Below are 25,853 nucleotides of genomic sequence, written 5' to 3' on the forward strand. Positions count from 1 at the left end.
TATACATGTCTATGATTGAAATGACTAGCGTAGCTAGTTGTAATCTGTCATTCTCTGGTCTTGGCGTTATTTGTGAGAATACAGCCTGATTGGTTTATGCTATGCGGGCTTTGGCCAATGACAGGCTGTCATTGTTCTGACTGAGATCAAATGCAACAGGTCAGTGAGTGTTTTGTGTTTTGCGTAGCAAAAAAACTGAGAGACAAACGCTTGTGAACCGATTCATAACTTTTAAATCGGGCAAAGACCGGTTCATGTCATTTTAATACCGATACGGGACTTCACGCATCGATGTAGTCGTATCTTACACGCTAAAAACGGATATCGATACGTATCGGTTAATCTTTACACCCCTAATGCTAGACAATCACTCACCTGTTCACACCAGAGTTTTATATTGGCACTAAATACCTAAATATATATAATATGGGACTAATACAAATAATCATTCACCAGATAGCACCGATAATGTTAACTATTTACTTAGAAAAATGTATATACATATGTACACAAGTATCAATTAACACAATGACGGTCTTTGACAGTTCCACAACCAAATGTTACTGGAGTCGTATGTTGCAAGCCTGAGTCGTCGCTCGGGTTCGTAGTAGCCAAAAACTCAACAGCTATTTTGTGCCAGTCGCGTTGAGGAAAATAAAATACTTAGCTTGCAACAATGGCCGCCGCCTCCGTGAGCGTGCCGAGTGGATGTAGAGGAAGATGTTGTCCTTGGTAGCTCACCCAAGATGTCGACCAGAGTTGTCTACTGCCTGGACTCCTCTGTCTCTTTCTCGTTGGGGTTTGCTGGGCTGTAGGGACGCTGTGTTGTGAAGGTTGCCGAATAAGCTACCCTTGTCCAACGTCCGTTAATGCAAGACTAGCTGTAGCCAAGTTAGCCTTCAGAGCTAATCGGTTGCTAGGTCCTCCTAATAGTTCTCTGAACTATTATTCAACCCCGACTAAATAACTGTCACTGTCCTATAAGGTTAACTATTAGTTAGTCTAACACACAATGACAATGATCTGCTTAATGGAGTGTAGTTCTCACATTAAATGTAATCAGTGTTAGTCTAGTGTTACAGAGCAAATCTCCAATACATCTTCTCTCGTTCGTTGACTCCTCGTTCTCTCCCGTTTCCTCTACGTTCCCCTCACCTTACCCTTCACCCCTGACCTACAACTCCGATCTCATTGGTTTATCATATGAACTCTTACATTTCAATTTCTTATCATATAGTAATCAAATTAAAATACCTATAAAACATTTACAGCATCAGGAACTTAGTAGAAAAGAAAAAAATATATATTTCACATGGGTATATAACAATACATGACCTTAACCAGGAAACATATGCAATAACAACTGTATTAATAGTTTTTAATCTTTTAAATCCTATTTATTCTATTTATTAACTTATTCTATTTATAACCCTATTCTATTTATACTACTAATGAACTTTAATCATCTAGCCCAGGGGTTTTCAACTGGTTTTGTCCCAGGGACCACCATTCTGACCAGAAAGTAATCCGCTGCCCACTGATGTGCCAGTGATTCCCAAAACATTTTACAGTCCCGTACCCTTCTTTTTCATGTTTGTAACCGCCGCCGCCACGCCCCCTCCCCCCGCACACATATTCTGCCTATAACACTTGTCAGTGTAATTTCTTCGCTGAATATGGGTCTACATCAGTATTTTGGGCAATGCGACTTGGCTATTCAGACATAAATATGTCGACGGGCCCAGGTATATTTATATATAATAAAAAAAAGTCAATGGTGAACTGATCAAGATAGGGGTCTCATGTCGCAGACCCCCTGCAATGCCGTCCCGGACCACCAGGGGGCCACGGACCCCTGGTTGAAAACCCTAGCCTATACTACTTTTCCAAAGGGCTACATTTTTTTCTCTCCTTTTCCCTTCCCCCCCCCCCCCACTAGATTTTGAACTACTAATCTTAAAATAACAAGGCAAATGCAAAGGCTCCTGCTGATGTGAATTGGTAATGGAAATGTACTGACCAGACACACTGTGCATGGTTCAGGCTGAGAAAGCAAGCCATCTGATGACTTAGGTTGAAAAAACCTACCTGACAGGTTGAAACATGTAGCATGATTGAAGGGGATGTGTCCAAACTCAACCCACTCTACAAAAGAGGAAAACACCAAGATGTTCACTGCTGTGTAAGTGTAGTATGCATACTGTCCACAAAGCACATAATATGATGTTATTTCTTACAATGTTAAGCTACATTTCTCATTGCTGAAGACACTTCCATTGAATTGTCAATGGCTGACTGTTTTTACAATGCAATAGAAAAAAAAGAAACGCTTTACATTTCAGAGGCACTTCACATGTGTTGTCTTCTGTGTGGTATTTGGTGAGAGTTTGGAGAAGTGACGGTTAAAGATTGGGACCTCTTGCTGATTATCCTGGTGTAGTTGAGGTACATTCTAACAACACATCTTTGAATTTATCTTCCACGTTGTTGTGGTCATTGTATTTCATTTAGGGCAACAGATTTGGAAAGAAATATTTGTCTTTGGTATTTGACTAAACGACAAAATAATTAAATTTGTCCTGGTCCAGCTAAGAGGACAGATACTATTTTGAAACTAAAACCTATTCATTGGGTAGCCTACTCTGTAGTGCAAGCAGGAGCCTACATGTTCATGTTAAAATCTGACCAGTTCCATTGGTTTTATATTAATATGACGACGATGATAATAATAACCATATTTACAATAATAATAATGTGATGTTGAATAATCCCAACATGGACCTGAAATACATCCTCCGTGGGTAAAATGCTAAATTAAATTTTCAGAAACAAAAAAACTTGTGGCTGATTGCAAATACTATTGCACTCTTTTCCATTAGGTTATATATTAATATTAGTTCCATTTGATTATTACAGTGCATGAAATGCCCTGTATTGTTATTCCTTCGTTTCTTATACTTCTTCTTCTTCTTCTTTGTACCGTTGTTGTTTTCCTTCTTCCACTCTTATTTCCTTCTTCCACTCTACTTTAGTTTCTTCACTCTTCTTTCCTTTCTTCTTTCCTTCTTCCTTTTCTTCTTCCTTTCCTCAACTTTTGCATTTCATGCACTGGTATTTCCTTCAGGAAATGCATTTTCTAGTATATTATTATGATTATTATTATTATTAATAACAATAATCATCATAATAATAACAACAAAAACAACAATATTATTAGGATGTTTATTGGTCAAATGAAATTATTTTGATAGCACCTGACAGAGACTGGGCTTACTTGTTTGCCTTAAATAGTGTAGCTTTAGGGGTCTAGGTTTGTACTGACACCTTCCCCAAATACTTAGGTTATTTATTGTAGCGATTTTTTTTTCACTCTGCCTGACAACGCGGAAGGTCATATAGCCCATGGCTACTTATTTAATGTGTTTTAGTAGGCTAATTGCTGTATTCTGGTCATGGGTAGCTTACATAAGATTGGTTTTTCATACAAATGTATGACGTATAGCTTCCCTCACTACTGAATGGTATTTCCTCTCTGTTTGCCGATAGCCTATTGTACACCTGTATTAGCCTACCTTAACACCCGGCAGGAGTTGCATTTCACAGGTGTGCGCAGTTCACGGTAGCTCTTCGAAGTGGATTATTCAGAAACAAGTCTCTCATGGTATAGTCTATCTGATTGGCTAACCCTTTGGTAAGTTTTATTTATTTTTGACCTCGGTTACTATGAATTTACGTAGATTACTAAGAATTTTGAATGATGTTTTGGAATTGAAGCGATGGGTGTGTCTGGTCACCTTTTATGTTGCATAGCTTAGATGAAGACATAAGGCAGCAGCGAGCATTTTCGCGGAAATAGACCAATTTTGCCATTTGGTTTCCTCTCTGAGATAGAGTCCCACAACTATCAATTTGAAGAGACGGACATATGGCCTACTACCAGATAGGTTAACTGAAATTACTGCAAGCATAGGTACGCAACGTTACCGTCGTAGCTGCTGTCGAGGTTAGCTATATCGAAACTTGTGTCTAAAACACTCAGGTTATCGTTCTTTGCCTAGCTTATATAAAAATATCCCAAACCTGCTTTAATTGAATTGCAGGACACAAGTAGGATAGCGCTCTGAATGGACCTTGGCATGATGATGGTTAACAGGAGTTTGCTCGTCCAATCAATAGGTCATGTTTAAGACTACAAGTCGATTTGAAGATATTGGGTGCTTTTCCTTTAACATCAGCCAACTTGAAGCATTTAATTTAAATCGGCCTACACTTCATGAACAGTTAAGTGTTAGCTTGCAATTGTAGGCTTAGACTATGGTTGCTAGACTAATTCAACGAATGTATACTGATTGGCAGAATGAAATCTGTTTATTGGCTTCCCAATCTACAGTGTGTTTCAGTTGATACTAAGCAGGGTCAGAATTATCTGCTAAAAACTTGGCTTTAACACATTTTACAACTATTGGACACATGCCGCCGAGCGTTATGAGACCGATAAAGAGCGTTAGCCACATTTGTACTTCTTTTCCATCTTTAAGTCTAATTCTCAGACAGACGTTGATGAGCTATTGGTTGTTTCAACTCCGGATGTAGCCTTCCTAAATTACTGATGCTAATGCGCCTAAAAGGGAGTTTAGATCCAGAAGTTATTTTCAGCCCACACGCACGTTGAGGCAAATGTGGAGAAGGTACGTAAATCGAAAAAGGACAGATTGTAAGCATTTTGTATCATGCGTGCCTGCTCTATTAACTATCAGAATGCTGTAAAAAAAAAAAAAAGAAGCTAGAAATGACTATCTTAAATTATCACAGCGCCACCAAGTCTATTTAATACTATCAGTAATTGTAACACTCCAGTTGGTTGCACAACTTCTTCAATCTTCAGTGATCATTTTTAAATGGAGTCGGATCAATTCAGCTATTCAGCAACTGGCTGCTATAATATGTGTAGCGTCTTCTCTACTCTGGATCATTTCAATGTCACGCTCCTGCCTCACTGACCTAGTGTCTCATATCAAACCCACAACATGCCCTATAGATTTGATTCCCTTTCACCTTTTATAATACTAATAAATAAGTGTTTCATGTTGTGAGTGATGTCATTGGCATCATAAACAAATCTAAGCTTCCATTTTTATAAAAAATACTTGAAGGCTGTTTTTAATCAATGATCTGACTGAGAATAGGATCCTTGACCTGTACCAATCTGGATTTGTGCACGGCACAGCTCAATATTAGGCCCCCTTTTGTCTTCACTCTGTTTACTGCCCCTTGGACAGATATTCAGGAAGCATAGGACTTCTGGTCATTGCTATGCCAATGATACCTAGATTAATTTCCTTCCTAAGTCTGGTCATAATAGTTTACAACTCCTTTTTGACTGCCTGGATGATATTAAATTGATATTATGTTCGAAGATGTTTAATCAAATTATACAATTCAAATAAATTAACTGGAGGATAGCTAAATATAACATCTCTGACAGGTTAATTTAATTTGATGTAAAACATTTGAACACTTTGTCCAGATTTTTGAGGTTGGTGAAATTACTTTGGCTTAGGTTATCTTTTAGGAGTGCTTTTGACACAGACCCTAGATCTGCAAGCAGAAATGCATGCATCCCTATTCAATTTGAAGTCAACTAAGTGGGCAGAAACTTTTCATAAGCTGTGCACAAGGTATTTCAAATCATACTTAGGTCATTTCACCCACCCAGAATTGAAACATCCTGGTAGTCAAGGCAAGCTATGACATGTTGCCTGTCTCCTTTTCACATGACGTCTCTCAGCTTGTGTTTGTTCTACACAAAAGAATGTCTGAAAGTTCCAAACATTGCTATCAATGCCAATATTCAAAACAAGTCAGAACACCCCATGAAATTATCTTGTAATTTTTGTTTAAAGTCTAGTCTTGTTAAAGAGAATATTATGACAAAAAAATGTCAACTGATAAACTGTGTAATTAATGAACACAGCGGCCATAATTCCTGTGTCTGTAAATTCAAGTTATAATCAGTCTGCTGGACGTTAGGTTTTTAACAATGACAAGACAAATGCATAGACTAGTGTTGGTGTTAGGTGCTTATGGAAATGTACTGACCAGACACGCCCTGCATGGTCCAGGTTGAGAAAGCAAGCCATTTGATAAGACTTGGGTTGAAAAACCTGCCTGACAGGTTAAACGTAGCAGAAATGAATGTGGGTGGGGGATGTGTTCAAATTCAAACTGCCCTACAGAAGGGGTAAAACACCAAGATGTTCATTGCCATCTGAGTGTAAGTGTACTGTAAGTGAGAATGCATACAGCCCACAAAGCACACAATAGGACATTATTTTTGATTGTATTAAGCCAAAATGTTTTCCATCATTTCTCATTTCTAACAAGATACTTCATTTATTTTCAATGTCTGATTGTCCTTCCGTCTGTGGTGTTTGCTGAGAACATAGGAGTGTGGAATTCAAATTTGGGGAAGTGAGGCATAAAGATAGGTTCCTCTTGTTTGCCAATATCCCATTGTTTTACATCCTAACATATGTCTCTCTAATGTCACAACATCAGAGGAGTTGTTCAATTTATCTTATGTTGTTGTGCTCATGTTATTTCATTTCAAGGGCAACGGATTTGGAAAGAAATCTGTGTTTGGTGAGAGTTTGGAGAAGTGACGGTTAAAGATTGGCACCTCTTGCTGATTATCCTTGGTGTAGTTGAGTTACATTCTAACAACACATGTTTGAATTTATCTTCCACGTTGTTGTGGTCATTGTATTTCATTTAGGGCAACAGATTTTGAAAGAAATATTTGTCTTTGGTATTTGACTAAACGACAAAATAATTAAATTTGTCCTGGTCCAGCTAAGAGGACAGATACTATTTTGAAACTAAAACCTATTCATTGGGTAGCCTACTCTGTAGTGCAAGCAGGAGCCTACATGTTCATGTTAAAATCTGACAAGTGAATGTAAGGGTGTTTTCACACCTGTGCTTTTTAGTCTGTTTAAATTGGACTTAATTTGGTTTGATCTCCCAAATAACAGTAATTGCACTTGGGTGCGGACCAAAAGAACAACCCTCGAGAGGTGGTGTTGGTCCGGTCCCAAATTAACTTTTGAGCGGTTCATTTGTGGTGGAAAGGTGATCAGACCAGGTGTACTCTGCAGGTTTGAGCTAAGGTGATCAGACCAGGTGTACTCTGCAGGTTTGAGCTAAGGTGATCAGACCAGGTGTACTCTGCAGGTTTGAGCTAAGGTGATCAGACCAGGTGTGCTCTGCAGGTTTGAGCTAAGGTGATCAGACCAGGTGTGCTCTGCAGGTTTGAGCTAAGGTGATCAGACCAGGTGTACTCTGCAGGTTTGAGCTAAGGTGATCAGACCAGGTGTACTCTGCAGGTTTGAGCTAAGGTGATCAGACCAGGTGTACTCTGCAGGTTTGAGCTAAGGTGATCAGACCAGGTGTACTCTGCAGGTTTGAGCTAAGCGGCTCCCATGGCCAGGTGTGCTTTGCATTCTGGGATGAACCAGAGTCTGCAAACTGTTGAAGCTTGCGTAGTAGTAGCAGTAGCAGCAGTAGCAGCAGTAGTAGTAGTAGTAGTAGTAGTAGTAGTAGTAGTAGTAGTAGTAGTAGTAGTAGTAGTAGTAGTAGTAGTAGTAGTAGTAGTAGTAGTAGGAGTAGCAGCAGGAGGAGCAGGAGCAGTAGGAGTAGTAGCTGCAGCTAGCTAGAACATGAACCAAGGTGAGGGGAAAATGCTCCAAATTTACAAAATCATGAACTGATTCTGCAGAGCACATTGACTATAGGTGTGAAAAGGCCCCAAGAGGATAACCCTGCTATATGAGGTTGGAATACAGGCGGCCAGAATGGGGCAGAATGAACATTTACCACCATACTGGGGGGTCAAAACAGATACACAATCATCACCTCACAATGTTTCTGCGTTCATGCTAGTTTTTTGCAGTGTTGGTTACTGCCAGCAGTCCATCCGTCAAAGAACCCTCCACACACAGTTTAGAAGGTGTGTGTGTGACTGCAGTCCATCCATTAAAGAAACCCTCCACACATGGTTTAGAAGGTGTGTGTGATTGCAGTCCATCCATTAAAGAACCCTCCACACATGGTTTAGAAGGTGTGTGTGTGACTGCAGTCCATCCATTAAAGAACCCTCCACACTCAGTTTAGAAGGTGTGTGACTGCAATCCATTCGTCAAAGAACCCTCCACACATGGTTTAGAAGGTGTGTGTGATTGCAGTCCATGTCCATCCATCAAAGAACCCTCCACACACAGTAGAAGGTGTGTGACTGCAACATGTGAGCTAAAAAGGTGGGCCTAGTAATTCAGCTGTGATTTCTATTTTGCCCACCTGTAGCCTATATCAAACACCTACCCTAACATAACCCTGCCTAGGGGTATTGTACATGCCTAAACCCACAAAGTTGTTTATCTTTTACAGTGTCTTTACAGATTTTACACTTGCACATTGGCAAATATTATATATATATTAAACTTTATTACAGGCTCAAGGCCCACATGGAAGATGCACAATACATATAATCAATAAATTACATATAAATACATACATACATACAATCATAAATACATATAAATATACAAGGAAAGAAGGGCTAAAAAAGGCACTCATGCCAGTGTTCCCAGATCTTAGATGTGTACTTGACAGAGCTGCGGCCAGAGTCTGTCATCAGATCAATTATAAAATGTGTAGAGCAGTCCAGCCGACTCATAAACTTAAAAGCAAATAGCGAGGTTTCACCAACAAATGTCGGTCAATCAAAATAATGGGTTGATCACCAATAATGCCGGTCTAATTGAAATGGGTTGAACAGAAAGGAAGCATACGCTGCTCATACAAGAAGCCACAAACACCCACCCACCGCTTCAATTTCGACTAACACACGTCTCTCTTCCACGCGCGAGCATCAATAGACTACTCCATGATGCAAGGGGAAACCACGTATATGCGCTGTATATCCGATGCACTGGAGGAATATCGGGGGGAAAAGAATAACTGGCAAGGTTTTGCATGAAATTATTTAAATCCTGAATTATTCGCTCTGATGGATGGGTATGGAGGTTATCAGGAGGGAATCAAGCATGCTAATGAATCTGGTAAGATATGGGTCTAGTTTTTATGTAATAAAAAAGATGGTACGCTAGTAAACTGGTAAGCAATACTTGTAGCCTATATTTTAGTATGTTCTGATGATAAAACGGTAACTTACATTGTCATACATTTTGCGCACAACATTCGCAAACCAGATGCACTATGATAGGATTTTTTGACAAAAGCTATGTGTGGGAGGTAATTACATGCATTACCATTGCTGTCAACAGTAGTAGCCTTACATGTCGATAAACGCAAATGCCAAACGCAGATATTTCACCAGTTCGGTGAAACCCGTCGTCCATATTGTTGGGGTGCATTTCTATTTAGTTTTGAATTTTTATACACACAACATAATAGGCTACTATGTTTAAACTGGTCTAAACGCTGAAAACGGCCAACGCTTTGAATTATGAACCAATATGGAGCATAGCTTAGAAAAGTGGAAGCAGGTTACAAAACCAATGCCGTGGTTCAAGTAGACGAGACTAGTTTACTGTTATGGGTTGTATAGCCTTATTCCCAGTTGGTAACGTGGCTGATATGTGTGTTAAAACAAGAACCGTATTTTTGTTGATTGTAACGACATTGATGGCCAACATTATGATGATGAATATCAGACTAATAATTTATTGAGAGCACTTTTCGGACAATGAACTGAGTGCTCTAGATAGTTCATAAATCATCGCTGAGACATTGCCTTTCTTGCTCTTAAGGCATCGTGCTTTTGTATTTAAAAGATGACCACACGCTTGAGTATGCGTAGGTCATGTAGAAAAAAAGGTGATGCACCAAGTTTGGTGGAAATGCGCACAGACATCGCTGATATTTGCTCCTACCTCCTGTTTAGTAAGGCTGACATCACCAAGACTTAGTTTATTTACACACTGGATACTTTCTGGTCATGAATCCAGGCATATCTCAGATTTGTTGTGAAGACGGAGTGAAAAGAGGTGTAGCTGAACTGGAAAACTCCTTTACACTCAACAGATAATTAGATGTGTCTGGGAGTTTGCTGTCTGTTAGGGTAATGGGAATACTCCTGGATATATGCCAGAGCCATTAGTTGCTATGATGAATACTCCCCTGTGGGTGATCGCTAGAGAACATTTGCATTTCTCCCCTTGGTTAAGTAGGTATCCTTCAGTTTGTCAAGTTTGACCTTGGATTGTTTGCAGTGTACTCATGCCACTTCTCCAGTGTGTCTCCTCAGACATCATTTGAATGGTTTATTTACTTTATGTATGTTGTTCTTTGGTAGCTTATATACATTGTCTGACAAACTAAAATGTAATACACAAAGGTTTTATTTGAAATAAAAAATACAGTGAAATATAAATGATTAGACATATAAATTGGCAATGTACATCAATGTATAATGACACATATGATATAATGTAACATGACAAAACAAAGACTTTTAGTGAGTATGAAGGAACCACTGATCACCTGAGTATTCTCAAGAAGAACCCAGATCCTGACTCCCCATGCAAGGGGATTCACAAGGCACTTCTGCACACACTTTTTTGTTCGGAAGTTAGTTGCGGTTGCGGTAAGGACTCGATGGAATGCCGGTCTGATGGGTAGGGTGTCTGTTTATTCTGCATGTCTTTTTGAAGGGATGGTTGTTCTGGAGGCTCACATTGTATGCAATGAGTCCATTTAGGTTTTCCCCTCTATGTTGACTGCAGTTTTAGATATGAAAGGTGTGAAGGTCAGCAGACAGAAAAGGTCTGGCTGACTGTTTGAACGTTAATGAACGTGGTGTAAATGTGATACATTCTTGTGGGGGAGGAATTCACGTGTGTTGCAACTACTTTGAACGGATATGAAAAACACCAATATTCTTCACCATATAGTGTGTAATATGGGCTGGAGGCTGGACAACCCACACTGGCCTTCAGTCAGAAATGTCCTCTTCATCTTCATCTGAGATCAGATCTATTGTTGCAGTCTTCCATAGGGACGCCTCTTAGTCTATTTGTAGAACAGCAGCTCTGGCCTGTGGGTGCGGCGGTGCAGTGGTTGACCCAGGGTTGAGTCCTGATTGCTGCAGGTTTTCTGTATGTCGCTATGGATAAAAGTCCTTTACATTTTTCTGTTCACTTTACAATGTACTATTTTTGTACCATATCAATTGTTCCTCCTTTATTACAAAAAGCCAGAAAAAACAGCCAGATGTTCTTCTACAGTTTCTTTGTCGTCTACAGTCTGTCAGATGGGCTTCCCCACCGGTGGCATTAGTCCCTTGAGTTCACCACTAATATCACATCTTTCCTATAGCATAGGTCTACAGTAGGTGGCGTTAGTCCCTTGAGTTCACCACTAATATCACATCTTTCCTATAGCATAGGTCTACAGTAGTCCCTTGAGTTCACCACTAATATCACATCTTTCCTATAGCATAGGTCTACAGTAGGCCTATGTTGCAAAGCACTTAATGAAAGATTCTTTTGAGACAATTATATTCATTCAAAATAGTGAAATAACATAGTGAAATATCAAAGTTCTTCAATAGTATATATATTGAATATTACCCTTAATACCTCCTGAACTACTAATGGGGGGACGAAGCATTTGAAACGCTGAGTGTTTGCAGGTCAGCATAACAAAACATTCCTAATACAAATTTTGCGCTGCTGTTGCTCATAATGTTAGACTATTGGTTACTTTCACATTGCGGCGCGCCATGCACGCATTCAAGGTTGATTGGAGTGGCCTGAGAAGGTGGTTTTGTAAATAGAGGTGCATTGTTGTACTGGGAAGAAACGAATTGAACAAACAAGCAAGAGTATGACCTACAGCCTATGAACTTGGATGGTTCTTTGACCCCATGTAGAGGAGCGTTGCATATCCATCAGAATTTGTTGGCCTAGTTATCCCATGGTTATGTTTGAGTCTTTGATTTAGACTGTTTTGTCTTGTGCTTTATCAGCCTGCTTATACATTTATACAAGTACTGCTAAGTCTTATCAGCAAAAACGGTGATGGCACCCATGGGAGTAGATGGTCTAAGACTCTAACCTAATAAAGTGTGTAAATCGAACATGGGAAGGAGTAGATGGTCTAAGACTCTAACCTAATAAAGTGTGTAAATCGAACATGGGAAGGAGTAGATGGTCTAAGACTCTAACCTAATAAAGTGTGTAAATCGAACATGGGAAGGAGTAGATGGTCTAAGACTCTAACCTAATAAAGTGTGTAAATCGAACATGGGAAGGAGTAGATGGTCTAAGACTCTAACCTAATAAAGTAGTGTAAATCGAACATGGGAAGGAGTAGATGGTCTAAGACTCTAACCTAATAAAGTGTGTAAATCGAACATGGGAAGGGTCCAAGTACCATGCCCTGCGATACAGCAGTGGAGTTGTTCATGTTATTAGGGAAGAGCTTACTTTACATAGCTTCCATGGTTTATATAGTGCCCATAAAAATAGACATTGTCACAAAGCGCTTTACAGAGCCCAAGAACTAAAGCCCCAAGGGCAAGCACAAGGCGAACCTAACAAGGGGGAAAAGGGGAGAAATCTTTAGCTCGGAGAAGGAGAGGTAGACGGATAATTCATACATGGGATCAAGCAAATACTTCAGATAGACATCAGACTGGCATACCTGGGGCAGTGGAGAGTCTAAAGTGAGAGGGGAAGAAATAACATATACTGACAAAAAAGGAATGGGGTATTTTAATAGATTAAAATAGTCTAAAATCATCTATACATTATGACACATTTATACTCATCAGTAAATAATGGCAGACTATTCCTGTGGTCTGCCAGAATTATTCAAAAATTATAATTCTGGCAAAAATGGCCTCTCTTGAGGGTAGCCTGCATGCAACATGGGCTACACATCATCGACCCAAGACTCCTTTGGCAAGCAGATGGAAAATAGAACACTCACCTGAGTCCTTTGTATGTGTATGCCTTTGGTTTCCCTGCCCACATAGGAGGGGTTTAGGGGTTTTCACATGTAAACCAAAGTAAATCTACCCTACCAGTTGCACCTCAGGGGAGAAAACCTGCCAGGGCTTAGAATAGTCAACACATGTGATAACTTGCCCTTATTAGCTTAGGGCTAAATCTTAAGGCTAGTTCAACCTAAGACAAGGGCTGCAGCTGTATAGACATTTCCTAACAAGTGTATTTGAAGAATGCCATCCCGTGGGAGGAAGAGGTGTCGCTGTCTCGCTGCCATTGTGACCACACCTATGTGGTGTATCCAGCTCAGATCTTTGCTGATGTTAATCCCCAGGGTTCTGAAGCTGTCGACTCCCTCCTCCTGCTGTTCCCTCCATGTGGATGAGGCTTGCCCCCCTTCCCTGCAGGGAATAGTTTGGGATCTTCTTGACTAGTCGGAGTGGCACTATGGTATGAGACCCTGAACTGTAGACGATGAATAGCAAAGGCACTTAAGCGTTTTCCTGGTCCAGGTGGGAGAGGGGCGTGTAGTGTACAGTGCAAATGCTATATCCTATGGAGCGGTTTGGCCTGTAGACGAACTGGAGTGGATCTAGTGTGGGGGGCAGGGAGGATGCAATGTGAGCCTTGACTATCTGCTCAGGCTATAGTTATGTAGGCAACTTGCTTTGGGTTTCTTTGGGATTGGGATGATAGTGGTCTTCTTGAAACACACAGGGACTACAGAAAGGAAAGGTTAAAGATGTATGAGGACCTCTTCTAGGTGGTAAGGAACCTGCTTTCAGAGCATGGCCACAGATATGGTCCAGTCCAGAAGATTTGCATGCATTTACCTTAAAGGGTTTACTGCCTAAAATATTCTAAATGCACTGTTATCGTGTTCTAACTATCTAGGCACCTTTCCCCACGCTACACGCTACACGCTACACGCTACAGCCCTTTCCCCACGCTACAGCCCTTTCCTTTGACGTCTGTGATGATGGTAACAATCTAAAAGTGTCTAGTGTTGGAGCCACTGTCACATGACTCTACCTTTTCCCTGTATTGTGGGTCTTTTTTGTATTCACTTTTTTAGCTCGCCCTGGGCTTAGCTATACTCACTAGGGTCCATCAAGAGGTGGATAAAACATTTTTACTGTAGAAAATATTTAGCTGGTGTACTAACGTAAGGCCTGAATGTTACTGGAAGTTATACATTTGATCCACGAGGCCTCCACGATCCACAATATTTTTTTATGTGGGTCCCACACAGAAGTGCCACTTAAATGCCATCAAGCAATGGAATTTCCCTATTTTTGAAAGCTCCCTGGCAACATACAAACTGGCCTTCAGTATGACATTTTTTATTTACAGTAGATGGAATACTTTACCCTAATTGCAACTGTCAAGAAGGGCTTTGCATAATTGTTTCCAGTACTAGTATGTGCTGCCATCTACTGCTTAAGGTACAATTAACATTTGTCTATATATAGAGCTTTGAATCAATTCTGATTCCTAATATCTGACATTACATGTGACTGATGTTGCATATTTCAACACCGACACAGGAATCTGCTTGCTATGGAAAAGTTACTCATAACCTCAATTGTGAAGGCCACAAAAAATCATGATGGAATACTAAGCAATAAAATAAATTGATACTTTGTGACTGACGTTACATGTGGATTAGACCTATTGTAAATGGACAAGTTGTAACATCAATCACACCATATTTTTGTAATTACTGGAAAAATAAACAATTGTCTTTGATTATTACTGTGTTTATTACTTCCGGTAGTTTGAAAAGTTGACTAGACTTTTAGCATGTGTATTTTTTGTAACCACATTTGCACTCCAAACTTCCTCCACAGCACACAGAAGCACCTAGCTGAAGACACATTTTGCCATGTCAAGCAAGGGTCAAGTATAGTTAGAACTATACAAAACTTTAAAGTTAATAATCAATATCATGGCAGCTGAACAATAATATTTGTCACAAAACACATTTGCGTATGTATCCTTCAGTATAATCGTTTCCCAGTACCAGTCTGTTGTGCAAAAACGGTGGCACGAAGTGGTCTGTCCAGCACTGTACTGTACGCGTCACAGGCTGCTTGAAATTCAGTCTCTACCTATAGGCTGGCCACATGATCTGAATGACCTGGCTGGGTGGGGACGGACTTCATAAGCATGGCCTTATGGAGTGAACTTGATCCAGGGTGTTCTCACCTCACGTTGGAATATTTGCATGTTGATGGTACTTTGGCAAAACTTTCTTCAGGTTGGCTTTGTTAGACTCACCACTGTTTCATGCTGGTTGATGACTCTGTCCAGTTCATCCAGCGCCCGTGTGGTGTTGGCATGTGGGCGGCCGTAAACAGCGGTGAAAAGGTCTGCATTTGATCATGGGTTGTTCAGGGTCAGGAGAACACCCCGTCGATATTGTTTGTACATACACACACCGATGTTTGTTGACCATGATACACACACCACCTCCCTTGCACTTGTCTAACTGTTGTTCCCGGCAATGAATGGAGAGACCCTTAGGTAGAATGGCCGAGTTCTTGGAAAACACTAGGAAGGGGGTAACACTGTCGTCTGTTCCTCAGCTTGACCAGGACCCCAGGACCTTTCCCCCTTGTCCCCCTCTGGCGATGTTACTGCCCTGGTAACCAAGGTAACTAAGGTAGGTTAACGTTCCATCCAGCCAAAGGAAAGTTGTCTGTGTAGTTCCAGATGGCAAATTTAGCCTCATATCCAGGAGAGTCTGTCTGTTGGCTTAATTAACACTTTAGTTATGAAACAAGAACAACAAAACAAGAAAATAACATTAGAAAAACAAGAAAATGACAAAGTTGAAGAGGACACCGAGCGACGGCAGCCATTGTCACTGGCGCAGTGACCTACCAACTTTTGGTCAGTGGAGAGACTGAAGTCTGTAAGCATGCACTTTTTGACTGATGTTGTACAAAGTCAAAAACAAACACATCTCTACTGACGGCTGGCTTGTCAGCTAGTTGGTTAACTTTGCTGGCTAACTAACTAACCAGCTAGCTAGTTCATATCTGACCACAACAGGTGGTGTAACAAAGGCATTGTTATGGAAACATTGGTGCTGTTGCAAGCTGTCTCAGAATAGTTTTCTTCTTCTCGTGTAGACAGTTCTGTAGATGTGATCCTTTCAGTGAGCTTTCAAAAGCTACATGAGAGTGGCAGCACTCTTAGATAACGGAAAAAAGCTCTTTTGACTGTCATGGCGGTGACTGGGGGCATTTCGGTTTTGAGATTGTGCCCCAAGTTTTGGAGAAATCACCAGTGTGACAACTTGCCTTATTATTAATAGGGCCGAGATGCATTTACCAATTGGACTGTTTTGGCAGTTTTGCTTGCTGTTCATACTGTGCAGGCTTTTTGTTTTACCAATGATGCGCTACTTGTAAGGAATAAATTGCCTGGTTTTTATTACGGCAAGTGTTTGCATATTTAGCTCTTTCACACTGTGACCGACTCCATACTCCAGACCTGCTTTACCAGGCTTCTGTTTTTGAACGCGTCTTACAAGAAAATATCATTTCAATCATTGCTTTTGTCTTCCTGAATATGGTACGGTTGCTGCCACCTGCTCCCTACGTACCTCAAAAATGTGAACTTCTGTGAGTTTCTATGCTGACGTTGTGTGGTATAGGGAGGGAGGGAGGGTCTACCCCTGCACCTGTACATGCATACACTTGGAAGAGAAGGCTGTGAGTTTTTCTTCTTTTTTTTTCAGTGTGCTGAGCTCTGCAAATGCATTTTGTAGTCATTTGGCTTAGTCATAAACCTTTCTATGATGGGAAGCCGCACATAGAGACAAATCTTGTGACCGGGCTTGCAAACCTCACGAATTACCATGTCCTTAAACCTAATGATGACTATTCATGGTTTTAAAAGAAGGCGATTGACTGTGGACCTTCAATTGATTCAAGATGATGAGACTACTGTCTAATTTTGTACAAGGCACAGAATATGTGATGGAATGTTGTTTTTAGTTTTGGTGTGAGATTCATAATCATTTTGTTGGTATATGGAAGGACGTATAAACACACTTGGACGTATAAACACACGCTGCTCAGGCTATTCACTGTGTTGTCCTTTTGGTCCGGGACAAAAAAAAAAAAACAGAAATGTAAGAAAAAATGATTTTAGAGCAAAACTTCTAATGGAACATGCAGTACCCAGCCTGCTACAGTACCCAGCCTGCTACAGGTGCTAACAATTTTGTTCACAGATGTTCTCTCCACTGCTTTAAGGGCTCTAATCCAATACGGTGGAAATTCACCTCACTGGGTGCACTGACTAAGGTTGAACCAAGAAATTCAATGATGGTTCATTTTATTTTCTATTTCTTGCACATGGTTCAATGGTCATGTAAATTTGTCCTATAAACTGCAATTGGCAGCAGTGCCCCTATAATGTAACTGTGTAATGTTTGGGAGGGGTTTTCTTATGTTGAACAGTCACAACAAATTCCCACATGTTTCCCACAGGAAAAACCTTTTTGGTTCAAAATTGCTCAAGAGACCATTTGGACTTGGACCAAGAGGAAGATATGTGGCGTCATGACACCTACACTCCTGTGCCAGCCAATGAGAGGGCCACGGATGGTGGGGAGGCACAGGCCATAGTAAGTTTATATTATTATATTATTATATTCCACTGTAAATACAAAATACTTAGATGATAGTGGTACATATTACAAGGAAACTTGTGTTGAAGGTGCTATATAGAATATTTTTTGTTACTCACTAACTAACAATATCAACAGGTTATGAAGACATAACTGTTTTGACATAATGTTTTTAGTGGCATCTAGTAGTAGACATGGAATATTACATTTATAATAATTTTAGTGTATAATTTTGTTTTCGTTAGATTAGAAGGAGGCTTTCATATCTATATAGTGAGTGAGTTCTCTTCCATGGAGTCCGCCATGTTGGCATGTTGGCATGTTTCTACGGTAGCCCAGACAAACCAAACCACTGGCTCGAGAAGGCTTTTCATGTTTTTATGGCACTTGGTGGCCACGTTGGCACACTTGTGGAGGCAAGGGTATTCAGCTGTTTGCAAGGAATTTTGACCGTAGTTTTCTCAAAAGGGGGTTTCCACAAGTAAGTACCTGTAGGTACCAAGGATGTGCCATTATCGCCTCATTATCAAATAATTCAGATATAATATGAAATTCACAAATGGTAATAAAAAAAAAAGTCCAATTCAGTTTTATTCATTTATTTATCACGATTAATAATTTACATTGTATCAAGGTGCTTTACAGAGCCTGAGGTTCAAACCCTGTAGGGTAAGCACATAATCGACTCCCTTTTCAGAGGAAGCAACCTTCAGCAGGACCCATCTTAAAAAGGTGGTACCTATCTGCTTGAGGCCGGCCTGGTAGTGGGGTTGAAAGAAAGGACTCAGGGAGTCAGAGACCTGCAGATAATTTCACACATACAACAGTCAAGAAGTAAATATATTAGTGTGCATGCAGTATGTATACTCTTAGGCATAAGGTATATGTGGGTATAGAGGAGTGAGTAAACAGCGCTAGATAAGGTTACCATCATAACCTTGTGATAGTAAGGGGCGAAGACACATCTATAGCAAGATCCTCAGTGCCAATATCTAATCTGGTATAAAACTTGTTTAATGTGCGACTCTGATATTTATATTTCTTTTTAAACACACATGTTGAAGCCAACTTAAACTGCTAGTCGGCGAACGGCATTAACCTATAAAGTGCTTTGAGTGCTCTAATGAGTGGAAAACACTATACAAGCAGTCTACACTAGTTAAATAGCTAGTGTTTGTCCTTCTGTTTGTATTGTTAGATGTCCTTTCATTACTGTTTGTTGTGTTGGTTCTGTTATTGTACAGTATATGTTGACATGGAGCTATATTTGCTTTTGACTCATTTGCGCTAGTTTTGTGAAGAATAGGTCTGAGTTTTGTGCTGATCGGAATGCTTGTCTCATTTGTCTGTGCTCTGGTGTCTGATAAGATGTTTCAAATGGCACTGGCGTTGTCAGCTCTTGGTCTTTTGGTTGTGGAAAATCTAGGAAGAGGCGGAGGTGAAAAATAAGGAGAAACTGCACTAAATGATGCAATGACCCTAACCCTAACCCTAACCTAGGCTTACTATAGCGACATGCTCAAGGGGCTTTCCCGGACATGTGTGGTGGAGATAGTGGAGGAGATAAGCTGGAGATAAATAAAACGTCCAATAATAAAAAAAAAACACCAAGACCCCACATTTTTGGTCAGCGATATCATACACTTAGACTAAACCAATCCACATGGAACTTTGTATAGTTGTAGCCCCACTTTGCTGATATGAAAATAGAAGATTTGTCTCCCTAGGTGTGCATTTCCCTTGGTGTTGCCACCCCCTGAAGTGGGGTAGGGTTACATCTGAATGGCAAGCTGGCCTGGAGGGGCCCATTGGAGTGCGCCACCACCCAGTGAATAATGTACAAAGCAGAAATCCAGCCCTTCACTAGCCAATATCTTGTGATGTTAAGGTTAAAAAATCTATCTTTATATTTAATTAAATTGTCTAAATGGTTAGGGAACGTCTTTGACAACCAGCCAGATATGTAAACATTGACATGAGGTGAAATATATATATATATATATTAGTGCTGTCAGTTTAACGCGTTATTAACGGCGTTAACGCAAACCCATTTTAACGCCGTTACTTTTTTTATCGCGAGATTAACGCAAATTTTTTTTTTTTTTAGATAAACATTCTTTTTGGCCTCGCAAACTGTGTAGTAGGCGAACGTTACGGTTTGAGTGAATGGTGAGCGCGATATGGCAAAATGGATGATAAAAAGCTTCTGAATGGAAAGTTTACTTTTAAAAGTTGTGTTGTGCAAAAGAAGCGAGCTTCACTGTTGTCTGAAAATGTCAACAGGCAGCTGGCTGAAAGCAAAGAAGTAGTAGGCTTACCTTTTATTGGTAACCTAACTGTTATGGTTCATTGTTTCTGAAATAAGAGGCCTGACTGCTATGTTCCCAGCAAACTTGAAAAAAATAAAATATTAAGCCATGGTTTAACTGCACTATAGGCTGAGTCCCTGTTTACCTGAAATGTGCACTTTATAATTTTATTTTGTACCGCCCTGTTTGGCAATATTGGTTTTCAATAAAACCAACTTTTCCATGTTGATAAGGGCATTAAAATAAAAATAAAATGATGGAAAAAATAAATAAACAAAGGGACATTTAGAATAGATACAAATTTGCGATTAATCGTGATTAATTTTGAGTTAACTATGACATAAATGAGATTAATCGCGATTAAATATTTTAATCGTTTGACAGCACTAATATATATATAATAATATATATATACAAAGTTACCTTAGCTTGTTTACTAAGTCAGTAAAGTAAGTAAGTAAGGCAAAAATGAAAATGAAATGAATTTTTGATTTTTTTTCCCCTTTTTTAGAATGTATGAGGCATAGTTATAGGGTGGCCCTTTTGCATTGCATGTTCATGGACCTCACCAAGCAGTACTGCCGGAGATATTTCTAACAGTCCCCTAGAGGCTAATTACATATGCCATCTAACTGGTCCCGACCTGGAGAAACCCCAGACGTGCCAGTCCCTTCCCATAGCTGTGAAAGTAACGGCAGCGCTGGCCACTGGATCCTCCCAGCATCCCCAGGCCTCCATGGTCGGGGTATCTTAGTCAGCTGTGCAGCTCAGCAATACATGCAGGCACGGCAGTTTGTGGTTTTCCATCACCTGACACCCAGCATGTAACAGTGTTTTGGGACGCCCACGGGTTTACTGTGGGTCTTTGGTGTAATGCAGGGGTTCTCAAACTTTTGCAAGCTGGGCCCCCCCAAAGCTGGTTAGGGGTAGTTGGGGCCCCCCCAGCGCGCGGCCCGCGGCCTGCCGCCACCACCCTCAACTACACCACCATATATAGATAGATAGATAGATAGATAGCATATTGTTATTGATAGGCCTGACATGTCAAGGTTAGGCTATTGTTAGGCCCATACAGACAATTATTATAACTATTTATTATTATTATTGTTATTATTATTATCAGTAATAGTAGGCCTAATAGTAGGCTATTCATTATTATCACCATCATTATGTTATTATTATTATAATTATCGACCAATTATTATTGTATTATTATCATAATAATAATTAGTGTTATTATTGCTATCATTTGGATACTGTTATTATTATGGGCCTCTTGTGATCTTTACAAAAAAAATCCTACAGGTCTGTCAATGTGAGACATGAGCCTGCTTTGCACTGCAAAGGTTCTCAAATTTTGGGGCAATGTTTGACAAACATATCCTCAGGTCATCCTCGATCTGTGCGCGGTTGCGGTATTTAGTTTTGAGCGCAGTCAGTCTTGAAAAGCCTGCCTGGCACAAATATGTCGACGCGAAAAGGAGGAGCATTTTTAAGGCTATGTCGCAAAGCTGATCATTGCTATCCAGAATGACGAAATAGGGGAGATGCTTAAGTCTACTGTCACTCTTCAGCTGCTCTTTCATGTCTATTGACAGCTCGTCTGCTGAGCAGAGAAATGGATCCCGAACTTAGGCGAAGGAACGGTAGTCCTCTTTGAAATAGGACCCAAACTGATTTCTGATATTCGGCGTGATACAATGTAATTTGACATAAGTATTGCGCCGAGTTTAGCTCCTATTCTACACGTCTTGCGCGGCCAGCAAAATCAGTGTTTCGGCAATTGTATGGGGTTGGCCAAGCTTAGCAATTCTATGAGCAACTACATAAGATGCCTCCAGACACTGCTTGGAGATGGTGGTTCGTTGTTGCTGGAGGCCATCACGTTCATGTTTAAAGAAGTCCACAGGCTTCTCTATCTGACTTTTACGAATCAGAAACGTGTCCATAGTTGTGTTTGTTTGCTGATACAGTGTGTGTGTGAAGTTAATAAAGTTCTAATTTCAACGTCGTGTTCTTGTATGTGTGGTTGTGAACGACACGAATAATGGATAAGGATAAGGCTGTGCTAGGCAATGATTCCTAACAAAACTAACTGTACACAATGTAGACAGGGACAGCACAAAATAGTATTCAAGTGCTGGTGTTTTATTTGTTGCAACACGGTGGATGATACAAAAATGTAAAGGTAGGTGTTAAGGAGAAAAGGGCTAGCTGCAGTTGGAAGAAGGTAGCTAGCTAGGCTAGCTCCCGGGGCTACAAGCTTTTTCAAAAGACTGTGGAGCAAATTACTCCTTAGAATAGGCTACAAATAGACCTACTGCAAGCGCAGTAAGGTATTACTAAGGAAGGAGTGAGTCTTTAAAAAGACTGTTTATAAAGCAATGGATATCTGAATGATACAGGAAACAAGAGAAATGTAACAAACTCTGCAGAGTGTCGTCTCAGGGTGAGCGCTTACCAATTCCTGCGTTTTTTTTTTATACTCGGAAACTTAGGCGCAACTCGCGTTCAAATGATAAGACTCCGTTTTGATTGGTGGATCAGGAGCAAAGCCGTATTTGATTTGTTTGGGTCAGTCCAGCCCCTTGCATTTCGCCACTGAGGGAGCTTTCACTAACCAGTGACAGGTCAGCGGTAGTTTTTTTCATCGCGCCCCCCCTGGAGAGTGTTCGGGGGCACGCCCCCCACTTTGAGAACCACTGGTGTAATGGACTGTACGCACATTCCGTTGTGTGCCCCCTATTCCATCGGCATATCTACGTGAATCCTAAAGGGTTTCTTTCGAAGTGATCTGTGACTCATATTGTAAGGTTACTCATGTGTTAACTATCTTGGCTCTACACACAACTTTTATTTTGGCAAATTGAGGTGTTCCTGCAGCCTTCTAGGATGTTGCACTGTTGGATGGGTGGCTATTAGGAGACAATGGCTATTTGATATGCACTTGCCATGCCATACATCAGCGGCAACAGCAATTCAAAATTGCATTTTCAAGTGACAGGTCTGTGATTGAGCGAACATTTGGCCTGTTAAAAATGTGTTTCAGATGCTTGGACAGGTCAGGTGGCACATTAAAATATGCTGCCTTTGTGGCCTTTTGGGTTTTACACAATATTTGCATGGATTGTTGCATTTCAGAGGACACATAAGCTGTAGCACTGCAAAGGGAGGACAGACTGCATGTACCAGCAGCGGGAGACGACGACAAGGCAGACCACCAGAGAGACACAGGGTCTGGTGCTTTTGCTACCCTGTCCGACACCGACATTCAACATCATTGAACCCCTTTTTACCCAGTGCAGCTGTTCTCAGAATACAAAAGACAGTTGCATTGATGCATTCAGTGACATGGTTCCAGGCTGTCTTTACCTCTGCTAAATGAGAAGGCCTACTGGTGGTCCCAAAAATAATGAACATCCACCAAGATGGCCAGCTCTCTTGCAGTATAGTCCTCACAGTTCAGATTTTTATAGTTGTAACGATGACTAACGCCGATCGAAACGAAAAGTCAAAATAAAGAAGTCCTCAGAGGTTACTTCCTCCAGTGAGGTGCATCATCATCATCATCATCATCATCCCATCAGCATGTAACTTTCCCTACTCTGACTGAGACGCACATACCATACTTTGTATTATTGTTGTTGTGACTGTCTATACTATGTTAAGCACCTTGAGATTTCTTTGTATTTTAAAGTGTGCTATACAAATAAAATCCATTATTATTATTTCTTCCCTCTGAGACATCAAAAGAGCACAGACTGCCTTGATATGTCTAAGAGTCTCTGCCTCAGGCACTGAAACCGTGTGGTGACCTCATGAATCAATCAATCAATTCAATCTTATATAGCGCTTCTCTAAATACCCGAAGTCGCTTTACAGAGTCCAGTAGTCATTCATACACAGTCATACCGGTGGTGGTAAGCTACATCAGTAGCCACAGCTGCCCTGGGGCAGACTGACAGAAGCGTGGCTGCCAATCAGCGCCTACGGCCCCTCTGACCACCACCAACATTCATACGATGCGATGCATGTCTTTATGATGGTGGGGAAACCAGAGTACCCGGAGTAAACCCACGCAGGCACGGGGAGAACATGCAAACTCCACACAGAAAGGACCTGGAACGACCTGGAATGACCGGGATTTGAACACAGGGCCTTCTTGCTGTGAGGCAACAGTGCTAACCACTGAGCCACCCTGTCAATGCAACTGTCTTTTGTATTCTGAGAACAGCTGCACTGGGTAAAAAGGGGTTCAATGATGTTGAATGTCGGTGTCGGACAGGGTAGCAAAAGCACCAGACCCTGTGTCTCTCTGGTGGTCTGCCTTGTCGTCGTCTCCCGCTGCTGGTACATGCAGTCTGTCCTCCCTTTGCAGTGCTACAGCTTATGTGTCCTCTGAAATGCAACGATCCATGCAAATATTGTGTGAAACCCGAAAGGCCACAAAGGCAGCACAGAATGACCTTGAATAAACTTGTTTCCTTTCCTTGTTTTGGGAAAGGGCCCTACACAGTTCTCCATAACATGAGAGAAGGGTTCCTCCACAAAAGGTAGAAGACTCCGTTGTGCTAAGGGAATTGTCTAGTTATTCTTCCCCACCACCTGGCAGGCATACTATGACTTACAGAAGGATACCACGTCCCATTGTAGATGAGGCCAAAAGAAGTGGCAAAGAATCTTAGCTTGGGTCTACCTGATGCCCAGGTGACCAGCCATGGGAGTCTTGTGTGCCAAGCGCAGAACTTAAGTCATGAAACTCTTGGGCAGCACCGCAACATGCCATGTTTCAGCTTTGAGAAAAGAGTTAACCCAGCTACCATCAGGGACGGGACCACCCCGGTGTCTCACAGTATAGTCACAGGCACGTTGCTCTTTGGGGTGAAAAGGCCTACGTATAGGCCTAGGCTTGTGAGTGTGAGAACTTAGTTCTCTCCACACCATGAGGCGCACAGGGCACAATTGGGTTTAGGTCGGGTGATGGTGGAGGCCAGGTCATCTGACGCAGCACTCCATCACTCTCCTTCTTGTTCAAATAGCCATTGCATAGCCTGGAGGTGTGTTTCGGGGTCATTGTCCTGTTGAAAAACAAATGATGGTCCCACTAAGCGCAAACCAGATGAGATGGAATGTCACTGCAGAATGCTGTGGTAGCCATGCTGGTTAAGTGTCACCAGCAAAGCACCCCCCACACCATCACACCTCCTCCTTCATGCTTTACAATGGGAACCACACATGCAGAAACCATCCACTCACCAGCGCTGCGTCTCACAAAGGCACGGCGGTTGGAACCAAAAATCTCAAATCTCAAAGAACAGGTTTCCACTGGTCTAATGTACATTCCTTGTGTTTCTTGGCCCAAGCACGTCTCTTCTTCTTGTTGTTCTTCCTCAGCAGTGGCTTCTTTGCAGCAATCCGACCATGAAGGCCTGATTCACGCAGTCTCTTCTGAACAGTTGATGTTGAGATGTGTCTGCTACTTGAACTCTGTGATGCATTTTTTGGGGGCTCTAATCTGAGGTGCTGGTAATTGGTGGTTTCTGAGGCTGGTAACTGTAATGAACATATTCTCTGCAGCAGAGGTAACTCTTGGTCTTTCTTTCCTGGGCCGGTCCTCCTGAGAGCCAGTTTCATCATAGCGTTTGATGGTTTTTGTGACTGCACTTGAGGATACATTCAAAGTTCTTAAAATTTTCCAGATTGACTGATCTTCATGTCTTAAAGTAATGATGGACTCTCGTTTCTCTTTACTTAGTTGAGTGGTTCTTTCCATAATAAGGATTAGTACAGTAGTCGTAGTAGTAGTATTGACAGGTCCTGAGAAGAAGCCAGGAGTATAGTATCCATTATTGTGCTTCCAACCATAGC

At 41.1% G+C, this 25,853-nt stretch overlaps 1 protein-coding gene across 5 annotated transcripts in view; it reads left to right on the forward strand.

The window, feature by feature from the left end:
• Positions 1-3,567: 3,567 nt before the first annotated feature.
• Positions 3,568-25,853, forward strand: part of LOC105891079 (anoctamin-1-like) — a 58,545-nt gene continuing 36,259 nt past the window's right edge. Inside the window, exons 1-3 of one of the 5 annotated variants that reach the window (XM_031569738.2) lie at positions 3,568-3,691; positions 15,620-15,696; positions 17,537-17,673. In XM_031569738.2, the coding sequence (XP_031425598.1) occupies positions 17,599-17,673 (75 nt within the window). In that variant the 5' untranslated portion in view covers positions 3,568-3,691; positions 15,620-15,696; positions 17,537-17,598. Of the gene's footprint in view, positions 3,692-8,702; positions 9,120-15,619; positions 15,697-17,536; positions 17,674-25,853 lie in introns of those variants that run through there. The other 4 variants (XM_031569737.2, XM_031569739.2, XM_031569736.2 and 1 more) reach the window with 4 other exon arrangements.

Source organism: Clupea harengus, chromosome 6, assembly GCF_900700415.2.
Source record: "Clupea harengus chromosome 6, Ch_v2.0.2, whole genome shotgun sequence".
Taxonomy (NCBI): Eukaryota; Metazoa; Chordata; class Actinopteri; order Clupeiformes; family Clupeidae; genus Clupea; species Clupea harengus.